At 43.5% G+C, this 24,381-nt stretch overlaps 1 protein-coding gene across 2 annotated transcripts in view; it reads left to right on the top strand.

Annotated features, from left to right (window-relative positions):
• The window catches only part of fam167b (family with sequence similarity 167 member B), a 36,354-nt gene extending 12,232 nt beyond the window's left edge, over positions 1 to 24,122 (top strand). For both annotated transcript variants that reach the window (XM_041212526.1, XM_041212527.1), the window contains 2 exons: positions 11,535 to 11,863; positions 22,222 to 24,122. In XM_041212526.1, coding sequence (XP_041068460.1) covers positions 11,535 to 11,863; positions 22,222 to 22,485 — 593 coding nt within the window. In that variant the 3' untranslated portion in view covers positions 22,486 to 24,122. The remainder of the gene's footprint in view (positions 1 to 11,534; positions 11,864 to 22,221) is intronic.
• Positions 24,123 to 24,381: the final 259 nt, after the last annotated feature.

Raw genomic sequence — 24,381 nt, 5'->3', positions numbered from 1 at the left:
CAAACACCTGAGTCTGTGGGTAATGTATTTCACGGTGATCATTGAGAATTTTTATCAATTCATTTTAAATAGCAAGAATGAAATTTTTCTATTGCTGAGAAAAGAGACGTCTAAGTTTTTCATCTTGCATTCACTATGACACTCGCAAGAATAATAATATAAAGGGGGAAACAACAATTTATACTCTATGTGAAGAGAGTGCTGATTGGTTGGCAATTGGTGGCGACTGATGGTGACTGACAGTTAACTGCCAAGCATTGTTTGAAATTTAAACCAGGCAGCTTGACTCTGATTGGTCAAGGCATTGCCCTGAGGAATGAGTCAGCAAATGGCTGTCACTTATTTTGTTTAGCTGAAACAGGCGCAATGTGTGTACATGTTCTTTCTGGCTGCAAAGAACAGGGCCCCGTGTATTAATATATGTAACTTCCAGTACACACAAATGTACCACATTGTGAGCCTGACTGACAATCTTAAATTATTTTTCAGCATAATTCTTAGCACATTTAGGATTATTTCGTAAATGTTGTCCAATTGTGAAATCACATCTAATGTTGGACACTGTGTTTTGAGTTTTGCAAGCACGGGCTGGTTGGGTACAGTCTGTACCCTGCCCATTGCAAACAGCAGCTGAGAGATGCTCTTTGATATGATCCACCAGCCTTTGGGATGTACAGCCTACACACACTGGCATCACACTGGCACTGACCACATCACTCATTTATGTGATAGGCAGAACATCTTTTTTGGCTTGACAGCAGCATCCTGTTAGTGGCGAATACCCACTCGTGTTGCTACTGCAGAGCAGCAGCGTGAGACAGCTAGCTTCACCTGCTGCTCAAATTTTTCAGATACCTTGTCCTTCCAGGGTAATCTGAGGTCGACTGGGAACATTGCAGGGCTGAAAGTGACGGCCTTAGGCCCATTCATGAATTTGCATGTTGCACAGTGTGAATCCAGCTTGGGAGTCGGTGGCATAGGTGGTCAGTGCCAACACTCTGCCAAAGAGGACAGTCACCCAGTGCCTCAAGAGGATGAATGATCTCCTCTGTTCAGCCAAGGTAAACCATTCCATTCATCACTCTCAACTCACAAACCCATCACACATCCACAGGGCCCTCACTCACTGTCAGTTCAAGGCACATCACCATTCACTCTCATACACAATTTCATTGTCCTCATCCGATTGATGAGGACCCACACGTGCCAGGCATACTTATCACCTGGCCTGACAGGTGTCCAGCTTACACTCTCTCCATCTCTATTTATGCAGGACAAACTGGCACACAAGAGCGAGAGGTCACTTACCAGTTGAGGAATGACTGAAATCAAGGTCCTCACAGACTTTGAAAACAGAGCCATCCAGCTGGTCGGTGATGATCGGGACCGGTCCTGTGCTAACGGTGAGGTCGGCGCTGCTCTGCCAAGTGAGGGTCCAGTAGTGCAACATCCATCAGATAACCATGCTGTGTGTGATGTGTCCTGTTTCACAGGCCCCTGCCATGTACTAATTATCTCCCCTTGCTTTCACAGGCACGTCTGGGAAACAGCCGACAGAGTTCACGACCCAGGGCCTCCAATCAAACCCCGATGAAACCTCTGAAGAGGAATCTGGAGGCACCCTCCCTGAAGTCCCATCACAGCGCTCACCCACACCCTCCACCAGAGACATACACTTTGGTGGGACCTGGCTTTAGAGTAGCCTCGGGACTACAATCTGGTGAGCACATCGCACTGTCTGATCCACAGACAGGGTGTCACAGTCTGCAGGCTGCCTCCACCTCTGCTGTGGATGTCCAAGGAGCATCAGACAGGGTTAGGAAGGTTAAGAAGATATAGTTGCACAGCCTGGGCTTGGGTGTTAATCACTTGTACATAATGTTCACTATTGTTAATAAACTCCCAAGAATGTCTCCCTGCCTGTGACTCCTTGTTCTGATGAGCAGTGTTTGTGTCACTCAGATGTGAATCCTTTCTACACAAGATAAAGACAGGTGTCTCAGTCCAGGGCCTCTTCCCTGTGCTTTGTGCAGCCTTCAGACCACAGTGATGGTCCAGCCTCACACTCCCTGGACACATTCCTGATGCCTGCACCTTGACGGTGCTGGTCATTGCTGCTAGAATGTCGTGGGCAGTTGTCACAGGGTTCCCTCATTCTCTCTGTATGTTCTCAGCATCTTTAAGGTGGGGTTGGCCCCCATCACTTCAGCATCTGTGACCAGTGCTCCTGAAGGGGTCAGGTGTTGAAGGCAGACAAAGGATCAGATGCTTTTAAAGTTTGATAGCCTGATCATAGAGCTCATGCGAGCTGCCCTCGGCCAGACAGGAGTCAGACATTCTCACAGGCTGTGTGAAGATCTATGGAGTGTCCTCTCTGCATGTTGTCATCTTCCTCCTGCAATCAAGCAACTATTAGGGCCTCCACGTCACCATGACAGGAGCATTCTCACAGAGGGTATTCACACTGCCATAAGCCAGACTGGAGTCAAACATTCATAGATGCGATGTGAGGATCTGTGGTGTCACCTCACTGCATATTGTCATCATCCTCTACAGATCTAGCAGCTGTGAGGGCCTCCTGAGTGCGCCTGACTCATCTGGCCAGTGCGAAAGCCTCATTGGCATCATCGTCACTGCCGAGGACCCGCTCACCCTCATCCCCATCGACATCCTCCTCATCCGAGGAGACCTCCAGCTCCTCCATCTCCCCCTCAGCCAGCTCCTCTCCCCGTTGCCGCACCAGATTGTAAAGGGTGCAGCAGGCTCTGATGTGTGACACCCTCTGTGGACTGTATTGCAGGGCTCCACCAGACCGGTCCAGGCACTGGAACCTCATCTTCACCATCCCGATGGTCTGCTCCACCAAGTAGCGAGTTGCAGCATGAGCCTCATTATAGCGTCGCTCTGCTGCAGTCTGAGGCTGCTGCATGGGTGTCATCAGCCACGGCCTCTGTGAGTAGCCCTTGTCCTCGAGGAGCCAATCCTGCAGCTTTTGTTGACCCTGGAAGACTGCCGGTATCTGTGACTGACTGAGAACGTGGGAGTCGTGAACTTTCCCTGGAAACCATGCGCAGACCTGCAGGATGCGTTTGTGGTGGTCACGCACCTCATGGATGCATTTGTGGGTAGATGCTTGTGAAATCCCACAGGGGTCACCTGTGGAGCCCTGAAAGGAGCCACTGGTGTAGAAATTGAGCGTCATGGTCACTTTCATGACCACTGGCAGTGGATGCCCTCCATGCCCGTGTGGCACCAAATCCTGCAGTAGCTGGCAGATGTGACCGACCAGTTCCCTAGACATGCGCAGTCTTCGGCAATACTGACCCTTGGTCATCTGCAGGAATGAAAGGCAGCATCTATAGACCAAGTTCTAGCTAGGTGCCAAGCAGAGATGGTTCAATGTGGCTGTTCAGCAGCATGTGCAGAGCCCCAGCCACCCATTCTTCCAGAGGATGCTGCTCTTCCCTCTGTGCAGCCAGTCGCTCTCTTCTCCATTGTCTTTGTTCTCTGTATGCCACAAGGCATACAGCTTGTTCACTAGACTCCATGATCCTGATATACTCCTCCTGCAGAATGAAAGAGAGGGATGCATGGGTTAGCTTGGATGTACTAAGAACCTCTCTTGGTTACATCTAAAGGCCCCTTAATGCATCCCAGAGAGCGTTGGCCACCACTTGGATGGCCAGAGTTTAATGTGCTGCATGACTCCCCGAAACCCCACCTTCCTCCGCCCCACTCCACCTGACCAATTGGCGGCAGCTTTGCCCACTGGACTGCAGGCTGTGCTCTCAGCTCAGGCACAGGCATTCTCCTAACCCCCACTGCAAGGCTGCACTGTTAGCTTGAACCATGGGGGAGACTGGTCCAAACTGTGATGATGATATTTCAAGAGGCTGTGAGCCTCCACTAGTGACTGCTCCATGGCTTTAGCAAGGAGATTGTACAATGTGCCCAGTCATCCAATTGTTCTGCAGTCCACTAAAACGCTCATTAGTTTGCAGTCTGTGCCTGAGGGTGAAAAGCTCTGGAACACTTGGTGACATTGTCATGCCTCTGCGTTTCTTGAGTGGACAGATAAGCTAGAGGCCCGACTCCAACCATGTCAATGTGGCCGTGTCTGAACTGTCTCAGCTGCAGAGGAATGGTCACTTTATACAAGGTTTCCCTAATGTGTGGCTGCTTCCCTTCCCCCCGCCCATCCCCGCATGTGCTTGTGCACTACCTTCAACCACAGGGCAGCCTTTTCCCCCCACCCATTGCGCCTCAACCTTGAAGTCCAACAGGTGGCCCTCGTGAGCACTTCGCAGTGTTACTGTGCACTCACCTCTGAGCTCCCTTCAAGGTGCAGCCCATCAAGTGCACGCCACATATGTGCTCTCGTGAAACACGTCGGCATGGGTGGATGATCTTGCAGGGTGGGGGGAATGAGTCCGGTGGGCTAGCCTTATAATGATATGGTGAGGTATTACAGTGAGGTTCCCGACGTCCAATGGTGGGAAACATGACCCATTTTTCTCTACCACATTGTCAGTGCCCAAACCAAAGTACCATCTCCCACAAAGGCACAGGCACACAAAGACAACAAAACACCATGAAAACACATCAACATCACAGGATCCAGATGTCAGCCAGCTCAGGTTAAATAATAAATGATGTTTGATCTACATTTACACTATCCTTCTTCTTCAGGTGCCATGTTTTACAACACCACTGACCATAGCTCTCCAACTTCCATGGTCCATAACAGCAGCCAACATCTTGATGTTGTTCTCAAATCTTATATTGTTCTGCTCTTTAAACTGTCAGTGTATTTCCTCCTTTGTCTCTCTCTTGTGCTGTCCTCAATTTTCCCTACCAGATGTTCCAGTTTCTCTCTTGTAGTTGTCTCTTGGTGATCACCTGCAAAAATTCTTCTTGCCTTTCTACTTTCCTCAAAACGCCCTCATTTGTTGTGTGCATCACCCAACTAATCCCCAACATATATCTCAGAAACTATGGGCAGAATCATCCATGCCAGCTGGCGTCGGGCGTGTTTGGTGATGTGAGCGGACAACATGTCGAGAAGACCTAATATTGGTTTCATGACTTTGTGATTGTCCACTCAGCCCGTCGTTGGTGGGTCATGTTTCCCACCATCTGGTAGTGAGTGGGAAAATTGAGGACAGCACAAGAGAGAGACAAAGGAGGAAATACACTGACAGTTTAAAGAGCAGAACAATATAAGATTTGAGAACAACATCAAGATGTTGGCTGCTGTTATGGACCATGGAAGTTGGAGAGCTATGGTCAGTGGTGTTGTAAAACATGGCACCTGAAGAAGAAGGATAGTGTAAATGTAGATCAAACATCATTTATTATTTAACCTGAGCTGGCTGACATCTGGATCCTGTGATGTTGATGTGTTTTCATGGTGTTTTGTTGTCTTTGTGTGTCTGTGCATGTTATTGCAATGCTGCGGGCTGGGAGATGGTACTTTGGTTTGGGCACTGACAATGTGGTAGAGAAAAATGTGGTTGTAGTCTCCATGGTCAGTCTCCATGGTCAACCTCTGCAGTCTGTGTCCATGGTTTGGTCAATGTGTGTGATGAATATCTGTGGGTTTTGAGTGGTTACCTTTCTTCCTCTTGAACAGGCAGTATGGTTTTAGTGAGTTTTACAAAAGCAGTGCTATGTACAGCATTGTTGTCCCCATACTGATCCTGTGTGCAGATGTGTATGAGAGACAGGGAGGGAGTCTGCATCATATCCAGTGAGTATATTGTTTGAATTCTTTTCATTCCACAAAATCTTAACCTGCTTATTATACTATAAGGGACATCACAAAGACTGCCTTTTCCCACCTCCGTAACATTGCCTGACATTTCCCTTGCCTCAGCTCATCTGCTGCTGAAATTCTCAGCTTTGCCTTTGTTACCTCTAAACTCAACTACTCCAATACATTCCTGATTGGTTGCCCACATTTCTACTCTCCATCACCTTGAGACCACCCAAAACTCTGCTGTTTGTGTATTAAATGAACAGCAAGTCCTGTTTGCCTATTTCCCCTGTGTCCACTGACCCACCTTGGCTCCCGGTCTTGATTATAAAATTTTAATCCTTGCTTTCAAATGTCTCAAATGGCCTTGCACCTACCTTGCTCTGTAATCTCCTCCAGTCCCACAACCCTCTGTGTTATCTGTGTTCCTCCAATTCTGGCCTCTTGTGCATTCCCAATTTTGGGTTTCCGAGCCTCAAGCTCTGGAATCCCCTCCTTACACCTCTTTGCTGCGCTACTTCACTCTCCTCCTTTTAGGCACACCTTTGACCAAACTTTTGGGCATCTGACCTAATATCTCCTTATGCAGCTCAAATTCATACATTATTTTCTAATGCTGCATATGAAGCATCTTGGGACATTCCATGACATTAAAGGCCCTATATAAATATAAATTATTGCTGTTGCTGATGATGCTGATGATGATGCTTTAGAACATAAGAACATATGAACATAAGAAATAGGAACAGGAGTACACCATTCGGTCCCTCGACCTGTTCCACCATTCAATAAGATTATGGCTTCCACATTCCCATCTAATCCCGATAACCTTTGATTCCCTCACCTGACAAGAATCTATCTACCTCTGCCTTAAAAATATTCAATGACCCCGTCTCCGCCAGCTTCTCTGGCAGAGAATTCCAAAGTCACACAACCCTCTGAGAGAAAACTTTTCTCCTCATCTCTGCCTTAAAAGGGAGACCCCTAATTTTAAAACAGTGCCCCCTAGTTCTGGACTCACCCACAAGAGGAAACATCCTTTCCACGTCCACCTTGTCAAGGCCGTTCAGGATCTTGTAAACTACAATCAAATCATCCCTCACTCTTCTAAACTCCAGTGGAAACAAGCCCAGTCTGTCCAACCTTTCCTCTTAAGATAACCCACTTATTCCAAGTATCAATCTAGTAAACCTCCTCTGAACCATCTCCAATGCATTTACATCCCTCCTTAAATAAGGAGACCAAAACCGCACACAGTATTCGAGGTGTGGTCTCACCAATGCCCTGTATAACTGAAGCATAACATCCTTACTTTTATATTCAATTCCTCACATAATAATGGATAGTATTCCATTAGTCTTCTTAATTACTTGCTGTACCTGCCTACTAACTTTTTGTGACTCGTACTAGAACACCTAGATCCCTCTGTACCTCAGAATTATGCAGCCATTCTCCATTTAAGTAACACTCTTTGTTTGTTCTTCCTGCCAAAGTGAACAACTTCACATTTTCCCACATTAAACTCCATTTGCCAACTCACTCAACCTATATATGTCAATCTACAACCTCCTCATGTCCTCTTCACAACATACTTTCCTACCTATCTTTGTGGCATCTGAAAATTTAGCTACCATGTCTTCATCCCCTCACCTAAGTCATTGATGTTAATCATAAAAAGTTGAGGCCCCAGTACAGACCCCTGTGGGACTCCACTAGTCGTTTCCTGCCAATCAGAAAAAGACCCATTTATGCATACTCTCTGCTTTCTGCAAGCCAGCTAATCTTCTATCCAGGCTAATATGTTATCCACTACATCATGCGCTTTTATTTTCCATAATAATCTTTGATGTGGCACCTTATCAAATGCCTTCTGGAAATCCAAGTACAGTACATCTACAGACTCCCCTTTATCCACTGCATATGTTACTCTTTCTAAAAACTCCAATAAATTGGTTAAACATGATTTTCCTTTCACAAAACCATGCTGACTCTTCCCTATTGCCTTGAACTCTTCTAAGTGCCCAGTTATAACCTCCTTAATGATCGATTCCAATAACTTCCCCATGACAGACATCAAGCTAACTGGCCTATAGTTTCCTGTTTTCTGCCTCACTCCCTTCTTGAATAGAGGGGTTATATTTGTTACTTTCCAACCTGATGGAACCTTCCCAGAATCTAGCGAATTTTGGAAAATTAACACCAGTGCATCGACTACCTCGTTAGCCACCTCTTTTAAGACCCTAGGATGTAGTCATCCAGGCTACTACTGCCAATCTGATTTTTCCAGTTTGTGTGTAGATTAAAATCACCCAGGGCCCCAAGGACTTGTCAGCCTGCAGCTCCATCAATGTGCTCAGTACCCTTTCCCTAGTGATTTCAATTTCACCAAGTTCCTTTCTCACGTTTACCTCCTGATTTGCAGCTATTACTGGAACTGTTTTTGTATCCTTTACAGTGAACACAGAAGCAAAACACCTGTTCATTTCTTCTGCCATTTCCTTATTATCTACTATTAACTCCCCACTGTCACACTCTAGAGGACCAACACTCACTTTACTTACTCTTTTCCTTCTTAAATATCTGTAGAAACTCTTGCTCTCCATTTTTACATTTCTAGCTAGCTTCCTCTCATACTCTAACTTCTTTCTCCTGATTAACTTTTTAGTCATTCTCTGCTATTCTTTATATTCTGCCCAATCGTCTGTCTTGTCACTCATCTTTGTGGAGTTGTATGCTTTTCCTTTAAGTTTGATGCTTTCCGTAACATCTTTAGTTAACCACGGATGGTGGGTCCTCCCCTTAGAATTTTTCTTGATAGTAGGAATGTACTTATTCTGAATATTCTGAAATACTCCCTCAAATATCTGCCACTGCTTCTCTATTGATCTATCCTCTAGCCTAGTTCCCAGTTCACTTCAGCTAGCTCAGGTTTCATCCCCACATAGTTGCCCTTATTTAAGTTTAAGATACTAGTCTTAGACTCACCCTTCTCCCTTTCATACTGGATGTAAAATTCAATCATATTGTAGTCGCTGCTACCTAGGGGTACCTTCACTCTGAGGTCATTAATTCATCCTGTCACGTTACACAATACCAAGTCTAATATAACCTGCTTTCTGGTTAGTTCCAGAACATACTGTTCTAAGAGACTATCTTGAAAGCATTCTAAGAACTCCTCATCCAGGCTATTACTGCCAATCTGATTTTTCCAGTTTATGTGTAGATTAAAATCACCCATGATTATTGACGTCCCTTTATCAAAAGCACACAGTACTTTCTCTTGAATACTTTGCCCTACACTGTGGTTACTGTTAGGGGCCCTGTAGACCACTCCCACTAATGACTTTTTTCCCCTACTATTCCTCATCTCCAACCAAACCGATTCTACATCCTGATCTCCTGAACCAAGGTCATCTCTAACTATTGCACCAATGCCCTCTTTGATTAACAGTGCTACCCCTCCGCCTTTACCTGGCTTCCTATTCTTCTTCAATGTCATGTACCCTTCAATATTAAGAACTCAATCTTTGTCACCTGGCAGCCGCATCTCCATAATGGCTATCAGATCATATTTATTTACTTCAATGTGGGCCATCAATTCATTTACTTTGTTATGAATACTAATAGGAGCCCTGGTTTAAAAGAGCACTTTTCTTATGCATTTCTTCACATTCCATAAAACATATACTTTTGCTCAACTGTTGAAAATGGAGCCATTTCTCTCCATTTTGGAATGTTACTGGTAAGTATCTTCTGTATACGATTATAAAGTTTACACAGTCAGGAATCCGTCTGGTTAAGGTTTCAACTCCTTTGCTACCTGGCATTTTGCTAAAAATATATTTTTGCAACAAGTGATTTGTAATAAGTATATAATTACAGATACTGCCTGATTGTCATTGTACATAGAGCTCTTTAAGCTGATTTAAAATTCTGATGGAATTCACAAATGTTTTCCATTATTCCATTATTTCAATGTTCTGTTATAATTTTAAGTAAACACTATCAAAGTGAATATAAGTGCTTCAGACAACCATTGTGACATATTCATAATCCCAGGATTAAAGGAGGGTTGTCATAAAAACAAAAAGTTCTCTAGTCACAAACATACATTCCAGGGAATTCGCTGCTCATTGAAATTGTCATTTGAAGTTAGAAAACATTGGCAGTCAGAACCAGGAGAGCTCAGGAGGTGTTTTCTCCTCGTTAGTCCTGGACACTGAGTCCAATGCCAATATCCCAATAATCACCTTGGCTGAGATCAGTTTGGATCATTGGCTCATTTTAATCAATTATAATCGCTACCTACTTTTACACAGAATTAGCTGTGAAGTTGACAGGGTCCACTTTAACACTGTAAAAAATATGCACCTAAAGCCATTGTTCAGAATCAGGCAACACTGGCAGTTTGCCAGGGGCTTCAGAAACATTAATGTTCACTTAGGAAAATCATCTTTCTTGCTATTGGCAGGAGGGAAAGTGAAGTTAAGGCCACATGTCAGTTAAGCCATGATCCTATTGAATGGTGAAGCAGGCTTGATGGGCTGAATGGCCTACTCCTCCTATTTCTTATGATCTTATGCTCTTCTAATGGCTCAGTGAGCAAATGCACTGACTGGTGTGTGTTTCTCGTACAAGATGCATCTAACATAACCTTGTCAAAGATATTATACTGGATTCCAGTATTCATTAATAAGCCCAAAGTAGTTTGTTCAGGTCCCAATTCCTGACCGGTTCATATGCAGTCATTTACCTTTTATTTTCCCTTTGCACTTCCACAGCTCCAAGAACACTCAAGGAACTCAACACCACCTAAGATAAAACAGCCCACTTGATTGGCATCCCATCCACCAACTTAGACATTCACTCCCTCCACCACTGACGCAGAGTAGCAGCAGTGTGTACCATATACAAGATGCACTGCAGCAACTCACAAAAGCTCCTTAGACGATCACTGCCACCTAGAAGGACAAGGGCAGAAGATGCACTGGAACACCACCACATGGAAGGTCCCCTCCAAGCCACTCACCATCCTGACTTGGAAATATGTCACTGTTCCTTCACTGTCACTGGGTCAAAATCCTGGAACACCCTCCCTAACAGCACTGTGGGTGTAACTACACCACATGGACTGCAGCAGTTCAAGAAGGCAGCTCACCCCTTTCTCAAGGGCAATTAGGGATGGGTAACAAATGCTGGCCCAGCTAATGATACCCAAATCCTGTGAATGAATTAAAAATCCTGACCTTTCAGTGATATGAAGAGAGTATCCCTCAATTGGCAACTTCCAAAATCTGATAAAACATCAATTGGATAATGAATGAAACAAAGCACTTGAATTTTTCCTACATTACTTGATTACAACATGTTGCAGAAGGAAATTACATAAAATTAGACTAAAATATCCAATATCTTACTAAAAGTACAGCAACATGTTTCACTGAGGGGAGGGGAATAAATCAGAGATTTGGGTGTGAAATGCAAATGGTGAAAAACTTTGGTGAAAAAAACAAATGGAAAAGTTGAGAGAGAAAGGAGGGGAAGTAAAGACCGAGTTTTTGGAACAAACACCCCCCCAAAAAACGATAGGGTTAATGTGGAAATCTAAAGGTAAAATTATATGATTTATTTTGAATCTTTATTTGGTGCTGGTTAGATATTACAAAGGGCTCGGTGTGGTCCCTTTAAGATGACTGGGCGGTTCTGTTAAATAATAACAGACAGCTATAAAGTGTAGTCCGCTATCAGCTTCTATCGTCCCACTGTGCCCAATCTCCAGCAGCCTGTATTCGGGGACAGATGTCTCTCTCACTGAATCCCGAACCCGTGGGGAGCGAGCTGGAGCCGGATGATCACCTCAGTCGAGTCAAAGCGCTGACAGCGAAACTAAAACTCCAGACTAGGAGACCATCGTTCGCGGAATGGAAGGAAAAGCTGGAGAGTCAGCCCTGGAAAACCGGAGAGCGGCGCGACTCTCAGCCGGGAAGGGAAAGTGACCTCAACACCAACCTGTCACCGGGACAGAGCAACAAGGGCGACATCTCTCGCACCAATATCTGCGGCTTTGCAAACATTGGCGAAGCTTTAGATTGGCTCAGAAAAGAACTTGTAAGTCATGCAATAACTTGTCACTGTTTCAGCCTTTGGCAAATATCTTAAAAGCATTAGTTTCATTTTTAAAAAATGGCTATGTGATGCACTCTAATAATCTTTATCTGAAGGCGTTTGAGTGTTTTTCTAACTTTAGGAACTAAATCTTTCCAGTTATTTTACCTTTTGCAGCACCTTTCCATGATCTGCCTGTACTAACATCAATCAGAAATGAACCATCTCATTGTCGTTCCCCGCCCAGACAAATCCTCCTGATTTGTAAGCCTTGCGCTGTTTTTGCACACTGATTCACAGGCTGCAGTCAGTCACTGTCTACTCTGATCTCAGTGCTAGTCCCATTGTGGCTTGCAGGCTGTTACTTGCTGGCGGCCTCAGAGGAGAGTCCCCTCACACACACGATCCCACAGCCCTGCCTGCTCCCACTCACTGGGCTTTCAAAGTGTTTGAGACCCCCCCGCACAGGAACTTTCGGAATCAACACACTGAATAAAAAAAAATTAGGTTTTGACCAAGTGTCCGGCAGCTTCCTGAGTCCGAACGTTTAAACCCAAGTTACACTGTCACTTGTGAGTTGGGTTTTTGTTTTGTCTGTGGGGACCCACTGTGAGTCACTTCTAGACATTCGCAAACTGTTTGCACCTAAGCATCAATTTTTTTTACATTTTTTTTTGGTCCTCTCTTCCTCTCAGGCCGCTATTCTGGGCTGTTTTGATTCTTGTTTGATCTTTCCAGTCCTCACACTTGCACACTCCAGCAGGAGCCAATAGATAACGAAACAGAATCGCAGCTCATTTAACAAGAAAATTAAACTTTGTGGAGATAAGATGTAGTTACGAGAGGAAGGGAGGGAAGTTTGATAACTGTGTTTATTTAGGTTCAGAGGGATTGGGATCGAGTGAAGTCTGAGTTTCCATCTGGATAGTTACTAAAGCTACATTTGGTCTCAGACTGAGGTTGGAGAGACGCCCTATCCAATTCTGACTGGGTGCATTCAATTATTTTAACATCTCAATCGGTAAAAGAGAGATTACCATTGAATCCTATCTCTCTTCTTCCAATACAAGAGAGCATTTAGGTAAAATTCAACTTTGGTGTTGTGTAAACAGGCCGTAGCAGATCAGCCGCCCGATTCTCTAGTCCAATGTCCTTAACAGAAAGCTAAATGAGTTTGGGTATAGGGGGTAGATAATGGACACTTTACACCAAGCTGGGTATTGGGCTATATAACAGGAGGCAAGCCGACAATCTTCTTCCTTTGCTCAGCTTGATGTTGGCAACATGCCCCTTCTCCACCCTGCTCAAGTCTACACTCGTTTCCCTCTTCAAAGCTCTCAGTCAAAGCTGGCTTCCAGTTCCTGTCCTGATCGCTCAGCTGCTCCTCCAACTTCACTGTGTTGGCACTTTCCTTCTCCCAACTTGCACTCTTCTTCCTTGCCCACCCCAAAACACAACTCCCAGTTTCTGTCTTGCTGCTTTTTGCTAATCCATTCATTCTTTCTCCATCCCGCTCCACTTAGACTGCTCCTCAACAAACTTCACTCAAAGTGATTATACTTGCTACATAATATAAGCAGGAATTTGCGCCCTTGCAAGAATTCCTACCTACGATAGGTAGAAGCTGGGACCCCTTCCATTAACTGAGTAGAATGGCCTATACTCTCCTGTGTTTCTGAGAATGAAATGTGAGAGGGCTTGACATGGTAGATGCTGACTGGGTAGTCAAGAAACATAGAATCATAGAAACCAGGAGCAGGAGTAGGCCATTCGGCCCTTCAAGCCTGCTCCACCATTCATTATGATCATGGCTGATCATCCAACTCAATAGCCTGCTCCCCATACTCTTTGATCCCTTTCGCCCCAAGAGCTATATCTAACTCCTTCTTGAAAACATATAATGTTTTGGTTTCAACTACTTTCCGTGGTAACGAATTCCACAGGCTCACCACTCTCTGGGTGAAGAAATTTCTCCTCATCTCAGTCCTAAATGGTCTACCCCGTATCCTCAGACTGTGACCCCTGGATATAGACTCCCCCATCACGGGGAACATCCTTCCTGCATCTACCCTGTCTAGTCCTGTTAGAAGTTTATAGGTTTCTATGAGATTCCCCCTCATTCTTCTGAACTCCAATGAATATAATCCTAATCGACTCAATCTCTCCTCATATGTCAGTCCCACCATCCTAAGAATCAGTCGGGTAAACCTTCACTGCACTCCCTCTATAGCAAGAACATCCTTCCTCAGATAAGGAGACAAAAACTGCACACAATATTCCAGGTGTGGTCTCACCAAGGCCCTGTACAATTGCCGCAAGACATCCCTGCTCCTGTACTCGAATCCTCTCGCTATGAAGGCCAACATACCATTTGCCTTTTTTACCACCTGCTGCACCTGCATGCTTACCTTCAGCGACTGGTGTACAAGGACACCCAGATCTTGTTGCACATTCCCCTCGCTCACTTTATAGCCATTCAGATAATAATCCTGTTTTTGTTACCAAAATGGATGACCTCACATTTATCCACATTATACTGTATCTGCCATGCATTTGCCCACTCACTCAGCTTGTCCAAATCACACTGAAGCATCTCTGCATCCTCCTCACAGCTCACCCTCCCACCCAGCTTTGTGTCATCTGCAAATTTGGAGATATTACATTTAATTTCCTCATCTAAATCATTAATATATATTGTGAATAACTGCAGTCCCAGCACCGATTCCTGTGGTACCCCACTAGTCACTGCCTACCATTTGGAAAAAGACCCATTTATTCTTACTCTTTGTTTCCTGTCTGCCAACCAGTTTTCTATCCGTCTCAATACATTACCCCCGATCCCATGCGCTTTAATTTTACACGCTAATCTCTAATGTGGGACTTTGTCGAAAGCCTTCTGAAAGTCCAAATAAACCACATCCACTGGCTCCCCCTCATCAACTCTATTAGTTACATCCTCGAAAAATTCCAGTAGATTTGTCAAGCATGATTTCCCTTTAATAAATCCATGCTGACTCTGTCCGATTCTGCCACTGTTTTCCATGTGCTCAGCTATCAAATCTTTTATAAAGGACTCTAAAATTTTCCCCACTACCGACGTTCAGGCTGACTGGTCCATAATTCCCTGTTTTCTCTCTACCTCCCTTTTTTAATAGTGGGTTTACATTAGCTACCCTCCAATCTGTAGGAACTGTTCCAGAGTCTATAGAATCTCGGAAGATGACCAACAATGCATTCACTATTTCTAGGGCCACTTCCTTAAGTACTCTGGGATGTAGATTATCAGGCCCTGGAGCTTTATCTACCTTCAATTCCATCAATTTCCCCAACACCATTTCTCTACTAATACTGATTTCTATCAGTTCCTCCTCTCACTAAACCCTGTGTTCCCCAACATTTCTGGTATGTTATTTGTGAAGACAGAACCAAAGTATGTACTTAGTTGGTCAGCCATTTCTTTGTTCCCCATTATAAATTCCTCTTTTTCTGACTGTAAGGGACCTACATTTGTCTTCACCAATCTTTTTCTCTTCACATACCTATAGAAACTTTTACAGTCGGTTTTTATGTTCCTTGCAAACTTACTCTTGTACTCTATTTTCCCCTTCTTAATCAATCCCTTGATCCTCCTTTGCTGAATTCTAAACTGCACCCAATCCTCAGATCTATTGTTTTTTTCTGGCCAATTTGTATGCCTCTTCCTTGCATCTAATACCATCTCTAATTCCCCTTGTTAGCCATGATTTGGCCACCTTTCCTGTTTTACTTTTGCACCAGACAGGAATAAACAATTGTTTGCAGTTCACCTATGTGCTCTTTGAATGTTTGCCATTGCCTATCCACCGTCATCCCTTTAAGTAAAGTTTCCCAATCCATCGTAGCCAACTCGCGCCTCATATCATCATAGTTTCCTTTATTAAGATTCAGGACCCAAGTCTCAGAATCAAATACGTCACTCTCTATCTTGATGAAGAATTCTATTGTATTATGGTCGTTCATCCCCAAGGGGCCTCACACAACTAGATTGCCAATTATTCCTTTCTCATTACACAATATCCAGTCTGGGTTGGCCTGTTCTCCCTTTGGTTCCTCAATGTATTGGTCCAGGAAACCATCCTTTATACACTCCAGGAATTCCTCCTCTACAGTATTGCTACTAATTTGATTTGTCCAATCTATATGCAGATTAAAGTCACCCATACTTATAGATGTTCCTTTATTGCATGTGTCTCTAATTTCCTGTTTAATGCCATTCCCAACATCACCACTACAGTTTGGGCGTCTATATACAACCCCCACTAACGTTTTTTGCCCCTTAGTGGTTCTCAGCTCTACCCATACAGATTCCACATCATCGGAGCTAATATCTTTCCTCACTATTGCGTTAATTTCCTCTTTAACTAAAATGCAACTCCACCACCTTTTCCTTTTTGTCTGTCCTCCCTAAATACTGAATACCCCTGGATGTTCAGTTCCTATCCCTGGTCACCCTGCAGCCATGTCTCTGTAATCCCGACTATATTATACCTGTTTATATCTATTTGCGCAGTTAATTTATCCCCTTTACTGCGAATGCTCCTTGTATTAAGGCACAAAGCCTTAATTAAGGTTTGTCTTTTTAACATTACTTGTCCTGTTCCCACTATTTTTCACTGAGGCCCTGTTTGATTCTTGCCCTTGATTTCTCTGCCTATCACTTTTCTTATTCCGCTTTCTGTCTTTTGTTCTTGTCCTTGATTCCCCCTCTTCAGACTCCTTGCATAGGTTCCCATCCCCCTGCTATTTTAATTTAAACCCTCCCCAACCACTCTAGCAAATATTCCCCCAGGACATCAGTCCCAGTCCTGCCCAGGTGTAACCCGTCCAGTTTGTACCGGTCCCACCTCCCCCAGAACCAGTCCCAATGTCCCAGGAATCTGAAACCCTCCCCCTCACACCATCTCTTCATCAGATATATCCTGCTATTTCTACTCTGACTAGCACGTGGCACTGGTAGTAATCCTGAGATCACTACCTTTGAGGTCCTACTTTTCAACTTACTCCCTAACTCCCTGTATTCTGCTTTTAGGACCTCATCCCTTTTTTTACCTATATTGTTTGTACCAATGTGTACCACAACCACTGGCTGTTCACCCTCCCCCTTCAGAATGTCCTGTAGCTGCTCTGAGACATCCTTGACCCTAGCACCAGGAAGGCAACGTACCATCCTGAGTCTCGTTTGCGGCCACAGAAAAGCCTATCTATTCCCCTTACAATTGAATCCCCTGTAACTATTGCATTTCCACACTTTTTACTCCTCCCTTCTGCGGCAGAGCCAACCACGGTGCAATGAATTTGGCTGTTGCTGCTTTCTCCTGAGAGGCCATTCCCCCCAACAATATCCAAAGCGGTATATCTGTTTTGCAGGGGAATAGCCACAGGAGATTCTGCACTGCCTGCCTAGTGCCTCTTGCTTTGCCTGGTGGTCACCCATTCCCTTCCTGCCTGTGGTGTGATCACCTCTCTAAACGTGCTATCCACGATACTGTCCACCTCGCGGACGCTCCACTGTGTCCCCAGCCGCCGCTCCATCTCCAAAACCCAAGCTTCCAGGAGCTGTAGCTGGAGACACTTCCCACACACATGCTGGCCCCAGGCACTGAAAATGTGCCCGGCTTCCCACATAGAGCAGGAGGAGCACACCATGGCTTTGATCTCTCCTGCCATGACCTACCCCTTTAAATTAAATTAAACCTTTTGCAAGGTACTTAATATCAATTACTCTCTGGCCGTTCTTCCCTGCTTCTCGTTGATACAGAATATAGCCCCTACAAATGATGAATCACAAAATAAGATCTTAAAAACTATAAGCAATAAAAGTAATAAATGCTTACCCGGCCATACTCATGGTACTCAAATGATCACCTCATTTCCTCCTCACCGAACTCCCTCAGTCACCCCTGCTCTCCCAGCTTCTCTTCAACTCCCGACTCCTCTTACGCTTCTCTTCAACTCACAGCTCCTCTCGCGCCCCTTTTCAATTCCTGACTCTTCTCATGCGCCTCTTCCCACTATTGTCCTGTTCCCACTATTTTTCACTGAGGCCCTCTTTGATTCTTGCCCTTGATTTCCTGGCTCCTCTCGCACTCCTCTTCAACTCCTGACTCCTCTCATGCTACTTTTCAACTCCTGACTCCTCTTGCACTTCTCTTCAACTCCTGACTCCTCTCATGCTACTTTTCAACTCCTGACTCCTTTAGGTGCTGCTGACTGCCTGTTCCAGAGCTCTCCTCTCGCACTCTCCTCTAGGTGCTGCTGACTGCCTGCCCCGGAGTCCTCCTCTCGCGTTCATAATTGGATGAGATTTGAACTCACTCAAAACCCATTCATTTCAACAGAGTTAAAATTAGACCTACAGGCCTGGAATTTGACCAAATCAGGATGACTCAGGAGCCCTTTAAAAGGGCAGCCAGTACCCAAATTCCAGGATTCCTGACCCCCATTTCCAGGGTTTCTGATTTTTAGTAGTGCCTTTTAAGGGTGCGTGCTGGTTTGGGCCATGACCCTCCATCCTGCACTCTCGACCTAGCTGGCTCCATTTGGAGATAGGCGTGCTCTAGTCCTCCTCAACCCTCATGGAGTCAGACCAGGTTTTCAGTGTGCTGTGGCTCAGCCAAAAATACATAATGAGGCTTGGCTGAGAGCCCAGAAGCCCATTAGCCTGCTGAAACACCTGAGCCTCAAGGAAACCATTCTTTGTTTTAGAGCTCTAGCTATCTGATCTATGCTGACAATTGCAAAGTTTATTTATATAAGGCTAAGAGGTTTCAAGTGCTAGCAGTTTCTACCATTGAAACTTTAAAGGGTCTGAATGATCGACACTTTTATTGGGTTGTAATAAGATGAGTTTTTTGTAAGAAAGCAGAAAGTTATCAATGAATGACAGCTTTGCCTAGAGCTTTTTTAACATATCCTACTGTCACTATAGGGTTCATTGCTTTAATACAGTGTATAGTGTGTGAAGGGGCATGGAAGTGCCATAGCTTGGCATGGGGTGTATGAGGGGCCTTAGGGGTTGTTTAAGGGGCATACCTTTGCATAGGAGGCTTGAGAGGCCATAGGGGGTGCACGGGGTCATACCTTGGCATGTGGGCATGAGGGGCCATAGAGGATGGGTAGGGGGCATAGGTGGCATGGATGGGGCATGGGCAGTTGGTGGATGGTGAGGGGCTGTGAGTGGTGAGGATGGGAGGGAACTTTCTGTTTTTATTTTAACTGGGATGTGTTCTAACAGCACCCAAGTGGGCAGGTCTTTTAAACAACCGGCCTCTGCAATTGGCAGCCCCTGTGGGGCTAAAGCTAAAACAAACATGGTCTCTTCAAGGACACGCTGAAGACACTCAGCAGGTCAGGCGGCATCTTGAGTCATGTTTTCAAAACTATCTAATTAATATTGTTTTTATTATTAACATTTGTGCATTCGCACATATATCTTAAGAGGCTATTTTACACATAGTGAACATTTATATTAAAGAGCACTTTGCATTGAGCAGGTGCAGGTCTGCAGAAGGTGAGATGTACCATCTGTATGAACAGATGCAGCTTTTTATTGCATTGGCTGTGAATATTTGTTTGAATTTAACATTCTGAATGCAAATAAATTTAAGATCAGTGTAAATATGGAACCAGGAGAAATAGAGTGATCTCTTTCAGGGAGAGGGGTGGTTAATGTAGAATTTATTTCCCAAGATTCAATTTCTCTCTCCCTTCCCTGTTCCATAGCTGAACTTTCTGACTACGAAATAGGAATCATTGCCATTGTTAAATATTGCTGATTTTTCTTAGATTATTCCATTGGGTTATCAATAAAAAAATCATTAAAGAGTGATTCAGCATGAGCAGAATATTGACTAAATGAAGTAAGCAAATAAAAAATAAAGACTTGCGTTCCTATTATACCTTTCAGCCAATAAAGTACTTTTGAACTTTTGAATAGTAGTCATTGTTGTAATGTAGGAAATACAGCAGCCAATTTGCACAATTCAAGATGTAACAAGAAGTAATGGGTTAATGACCAGATAACCTATTTCAGTGATGTTGGTTAAGGGATAAATGTATTGGCTTCAGGGCACCAAAGAGAAATCTCCTACTCTTCTTTGAAATAGTGCCGTGGGATCTTTTACATCCAGCTGACAGGGCAGGCAGGGCCTCAGTTTAATGTCTCATGTGAAAAAATAACACCTCCAACAGTGCAGTACTCCCTCAGCACAGCACTAGAGTGTTAGTCTTGATTTTGTTTTCAGGTCTCTGGAATGGAACATGAACTCACAAGCTCAGAGGCAAGAGAGCTACCAGTGGCTGACAGAATGGTTAAAAGATGCCTTCCGGACTGCAGCTTTATAAACAGTGATATGCTCAGGGATCATTGTTAGGATCTTCTCAATATATAAAAAATGATCTGGACATGAATGTTGTGGGGTTACAGTATCAAAATTTGAAGATTTCACTTAAATAGAGAGCATGCTTAACTGCGCAGAGAGCTAAAAATGCTTTATTGAGGTCATTGTTTGGCAGCTGTTGTCGATAGATGCTGGATAAAGTTTATTGCAGAGCCATTGGAGGTGATATATTTTCAGAGGAACAATATGAAGGGGAAATAAACTCCAAATGGTTACACTTCAAAATGAATAGAATTGCAGATTGACTCTGAGATTTATACATGCACTAACGTTAAGAAGGGGAGGAGGCCATGGTGCCCCTCAACTCCATTTTCCCACCTTTTGTCCATACTCTTTGATACCTTTAACTAACAAAAGTCTTGTCTTGAAAAGTCCAATTGTCCTCGTATTCCATAGCCTTTGGGGAATAACATTACAGGTTTCTACTACCCTTTGTGTGAAGAAGTGCTTCCTGATTTCACTCCTGGGTGGCCTCACTTTAATTTTAAGATTCGATCAGCTTTTTCTTGATTCCCCAGCAGCAGAAATGATTTCTCTGTATCTACCCAAGCAGACAAAACTTTATAATTGGGGAAGTCGATAAAACTGTTCTTAAAAAACTGAGGCCCTTTATTTTAAAAAGGGGAATAAAGTACAAAAGTAAAACTATAATGCTAAATCTGTTAGTAGGCTGCTGTTACTATATTGTGCTCTGTTTTGCCCATTCTGTTTAAGAAAGATGTCAAGGTCTTGGAGAGTGCAGAGGAAATTTACTTCGATAAGTCACGGATGAGAGGTTCTAGTTATAGGAGGCACTAGATAAACTGGAGCTCTCTTATCTAGATCAGAGGCTAAGAGATGATCTGATTAAGGTGCTCAAAAATATGATAACATAGATACGGAAAAACAATTTTACTGTTCTGTGATGCTGGTAACCGGAAAGCAGAAAGTTAAGATCATCACTAAAAGAACAATGGGAGAAGTTGTTCCATAGCCTCGCTCCTCCCTACCTTCTGCCTTATAACTTGTTGAGATATCTGTGCTCCTCCAATTCCAACCTCTTGTGCATCCTGGCTTTCCCTACCCCACCATGGGTGGCCGAATGCCTTCAGCTATCCAAGCCTCTCCTCCTCTCCTGCCTCCTTTAAGATGCTCCTTAAAACGTATCCCTTTGGTGACTATATTCTAAAGCCTTGTTATTTTGCCCACTCTCAATGATTGCCTGATTATGCTCCTGTGACTATATTCAAGGTTGAGCTAGACAGGTTTCTGAACTATAGGCGAGTCATGGGTTATGGGAAACAGGCTGGAAAGTGGAGATGAGGCTAAGATCAGATCAGCCATGATCCTATTGTTGATGGAGCTCGAGGGGCTGTATGGCCTACTCCTGTTCCTATTTGTGATGATCTTATGAAACACATTTGGGAATTTCTTTATGTTAAAGGCACTATATAAATGCAAGTTGGCATTGTTGCTGTTCTAGGAGAATTTTTCTTTATGCAGATTTGTTTGGACATGGATTTCCCCAGCTGAAACACCGCTGGTTACGGAAACTCTAACAACTTTTAGAAGGAAGGTTGATAAATATTAAAAGCATCAAAATTTGAAAGGATTTGGGGAAAGAGCAGAGTATGGGACTAAGTGGTTGGTACTTTCAGAGAGGCAGGACAGGTGAAGTTGAACCAAATGGTCTCCTATTCTTTAAAATCCAGGGATTCTAACTGCAGATCACAAATATAATGATCTGTACTTCTGAGTTCCAAAAGATTAAATCATATTTCACCTGGCTTTGACTAAAGTTATGATGCTGACAAATTAGCAGTTCATGGAACCATCTTCCAAATTAAATAATCTTAACCTTCTATTTATTTGGTTTGACTTTGCCTCTTAAAGGTAGATACATTTTTATTGGTAATTATTGATTGATCTGCTTTATTGTTTCAGAGAGAGATGCAATCATTAGATCATCAGATAGCCCGAAAACTCATTTGCCTGAGGAGAGAGATTCACAGACTAAAGGTGGAGCAGATCTGCCATCAGCACAAGGAGATGTTGGATGATGTGACATACGGACTGGAGGAATGTGAAGAGGAGTCAGACTTACTCTTGGATATTCCCCTCAAAGCTGTATTCAGTCTTTCCACACCACTCAAACACATAGGAGTGACTAAAATGAACATTAATTCCAGAAGGTTCTCTCTCTCCTGATCTGTACAACGTTGCCTCAATATCAGTGTTGGAGTCAGGTTTCAACTCAGTTGAGAAAAGTCCCGGTACATGAATTTGGATAGTCTCATGGGTCACATGCTGTGTGGAACTGGTGGTTGTACTGTTTGATCAAAGCCTCAGATGTGACATATTATCAGGGTAATGTTGATGGAGTTTTGCATTGTATTTGTTTTGTGCTACGCCTCACTGGGGGACATTTTGATGGTATTAGTGATGAGGATGGTGGCGAGGCTCTGGGGTAATTCAGTTCACACAGTCCCTCATCACCTGTACAAAAAAAATCTCCTAAATCTTGCAGAATATTCAATACGTCTGCAATGATCCTAATCCACCCACTGCCATTAGCAGAGATAATTAAACGTATCTGTATCTTTCTTCACCTTTTGGTTAGAACGCAAGGCCAAGTGCTAAAAAACAAACAGCCATCGGAGAAATTATTTTGGAGTGCTTAGTAAACTTCAAAAACATTCCTCAAAACTAATAAAATTATTTCAAAGAATGCTTTGCAATTTTTCATTCTGCATCAGATAGAAAACCAGATAGGGTGCGACCTGAATCATTAACGGCACAACTGAGTGCTCACCTCAGGAAGGTTGTTGCTAGAGTGAAGCCTCAGTATAACAATGTTGGCTGTAAGAAATTGGAAGTAAAATTTGGCCCATTTTTGAGAGGCTGCATTCCTGTTTAGGAACTGATTGTGGTCAACTAACTACTGGGAAACTGAGACCTTTTAACATTGAAATATCTCTGTCTTCCTAGCAATGCTGTGTGCATGGATGTGTATAAGCCACATTACCTAATGTCACTCAGAGTATAAATGAAGAAATCATGTTATATTCTCCTCATTTGCATGGAATCATAATACACCTGTCACAAATCGGTAAGCACATTATGACCCTGTCCCCAAAACCTGCAGAATGTTTGATCAGGCAACAAAAGTACAAATAGTTCTTGCCCAATTTCTAACTCCATTCCCACCCTCCCAGATAAAGGTGCCTCGGTGACCCCAGAATGGAGGAATTTTGACTCTGGCTCACCATCTTATATTGATTCTACAATTTTGATACAATATTTTCCAAAAAATAATCTTTCCATTTTATTGGATGGTTTTTGTGTTTGCAATGATTATGTTCTCCATTTATTCAACAGTGATGGTTAGTTTAAGGAATCATTCTTTCATCACAGTGAATCTACAAACTTAGACCTCTTCTGTTACTGTAATTTACATCTCTTAAAACATTTCCCTTCCTAAACTTCTCCCCTCTTCATTTCTTTTTCCTGCTTTTAAGACCCATCCTAACACCTTTCTCTTTGACCAAGTTTGACCAACCAGCCTCTCCTAATCTCCCTTGGTTCACTGTAAGTTTTTTCAGCTTAACTCTTAAATTAATGATGCAAGTTTTTGATGTTTATCCAGTACATCTGCTATTTTGCCAGGATTTTCACGCTTCTTTTGCCAATGCTGCACCAAATAAGCAGGAAAAACCTGAATGGAAATCCACCCCTTCATGCCTGTATTTTGTGCATCCTACTTGATTAATTGTCACGATAACATCTTGTAATGCTATTTCTTGTAATCCCTTCATTTTAAATACAATAAAACTTTGTTCACACAATCCCTTCCAAGTTCTAACCAAGTTAATTGCAATGAAATCCAAAATATATATAGTCATATCTGAAGTATAAATTTCTGTATGTTATCTGTTACTGAACTGTAGACGTTGGTGTTACATTAACATCTCTATATTGGTGACACAGGTGACAGTGGTGTTTCACTGTGAGTTCCTGGAATCAAGGACACTGAATCTCTCAGATGTGAGTGCGTCCAATGATGATCTGGGATAGAAATTTGTAGAGGCAGTACACACTTCATCC

This window comes from Carcharodon carcharias, chromosome 19 (genome assembly GCF_017639515.1).
Source record: "Carcharodon carcharias isolate sCarCar2 chromosome 19, sCarCar2.pri, whole genome shotgun sequence".
NCBI lineage: Eukaryota > Metazoa > Chordata > Chondrichthyes > Lamniformes > Lamnidae > Carcharodon > Carcharodon carcharias.
Note: the sequence above shows the minus strand (reverse complement) of the source record. Positions and strands in the feature narration are given on the sequence as shown.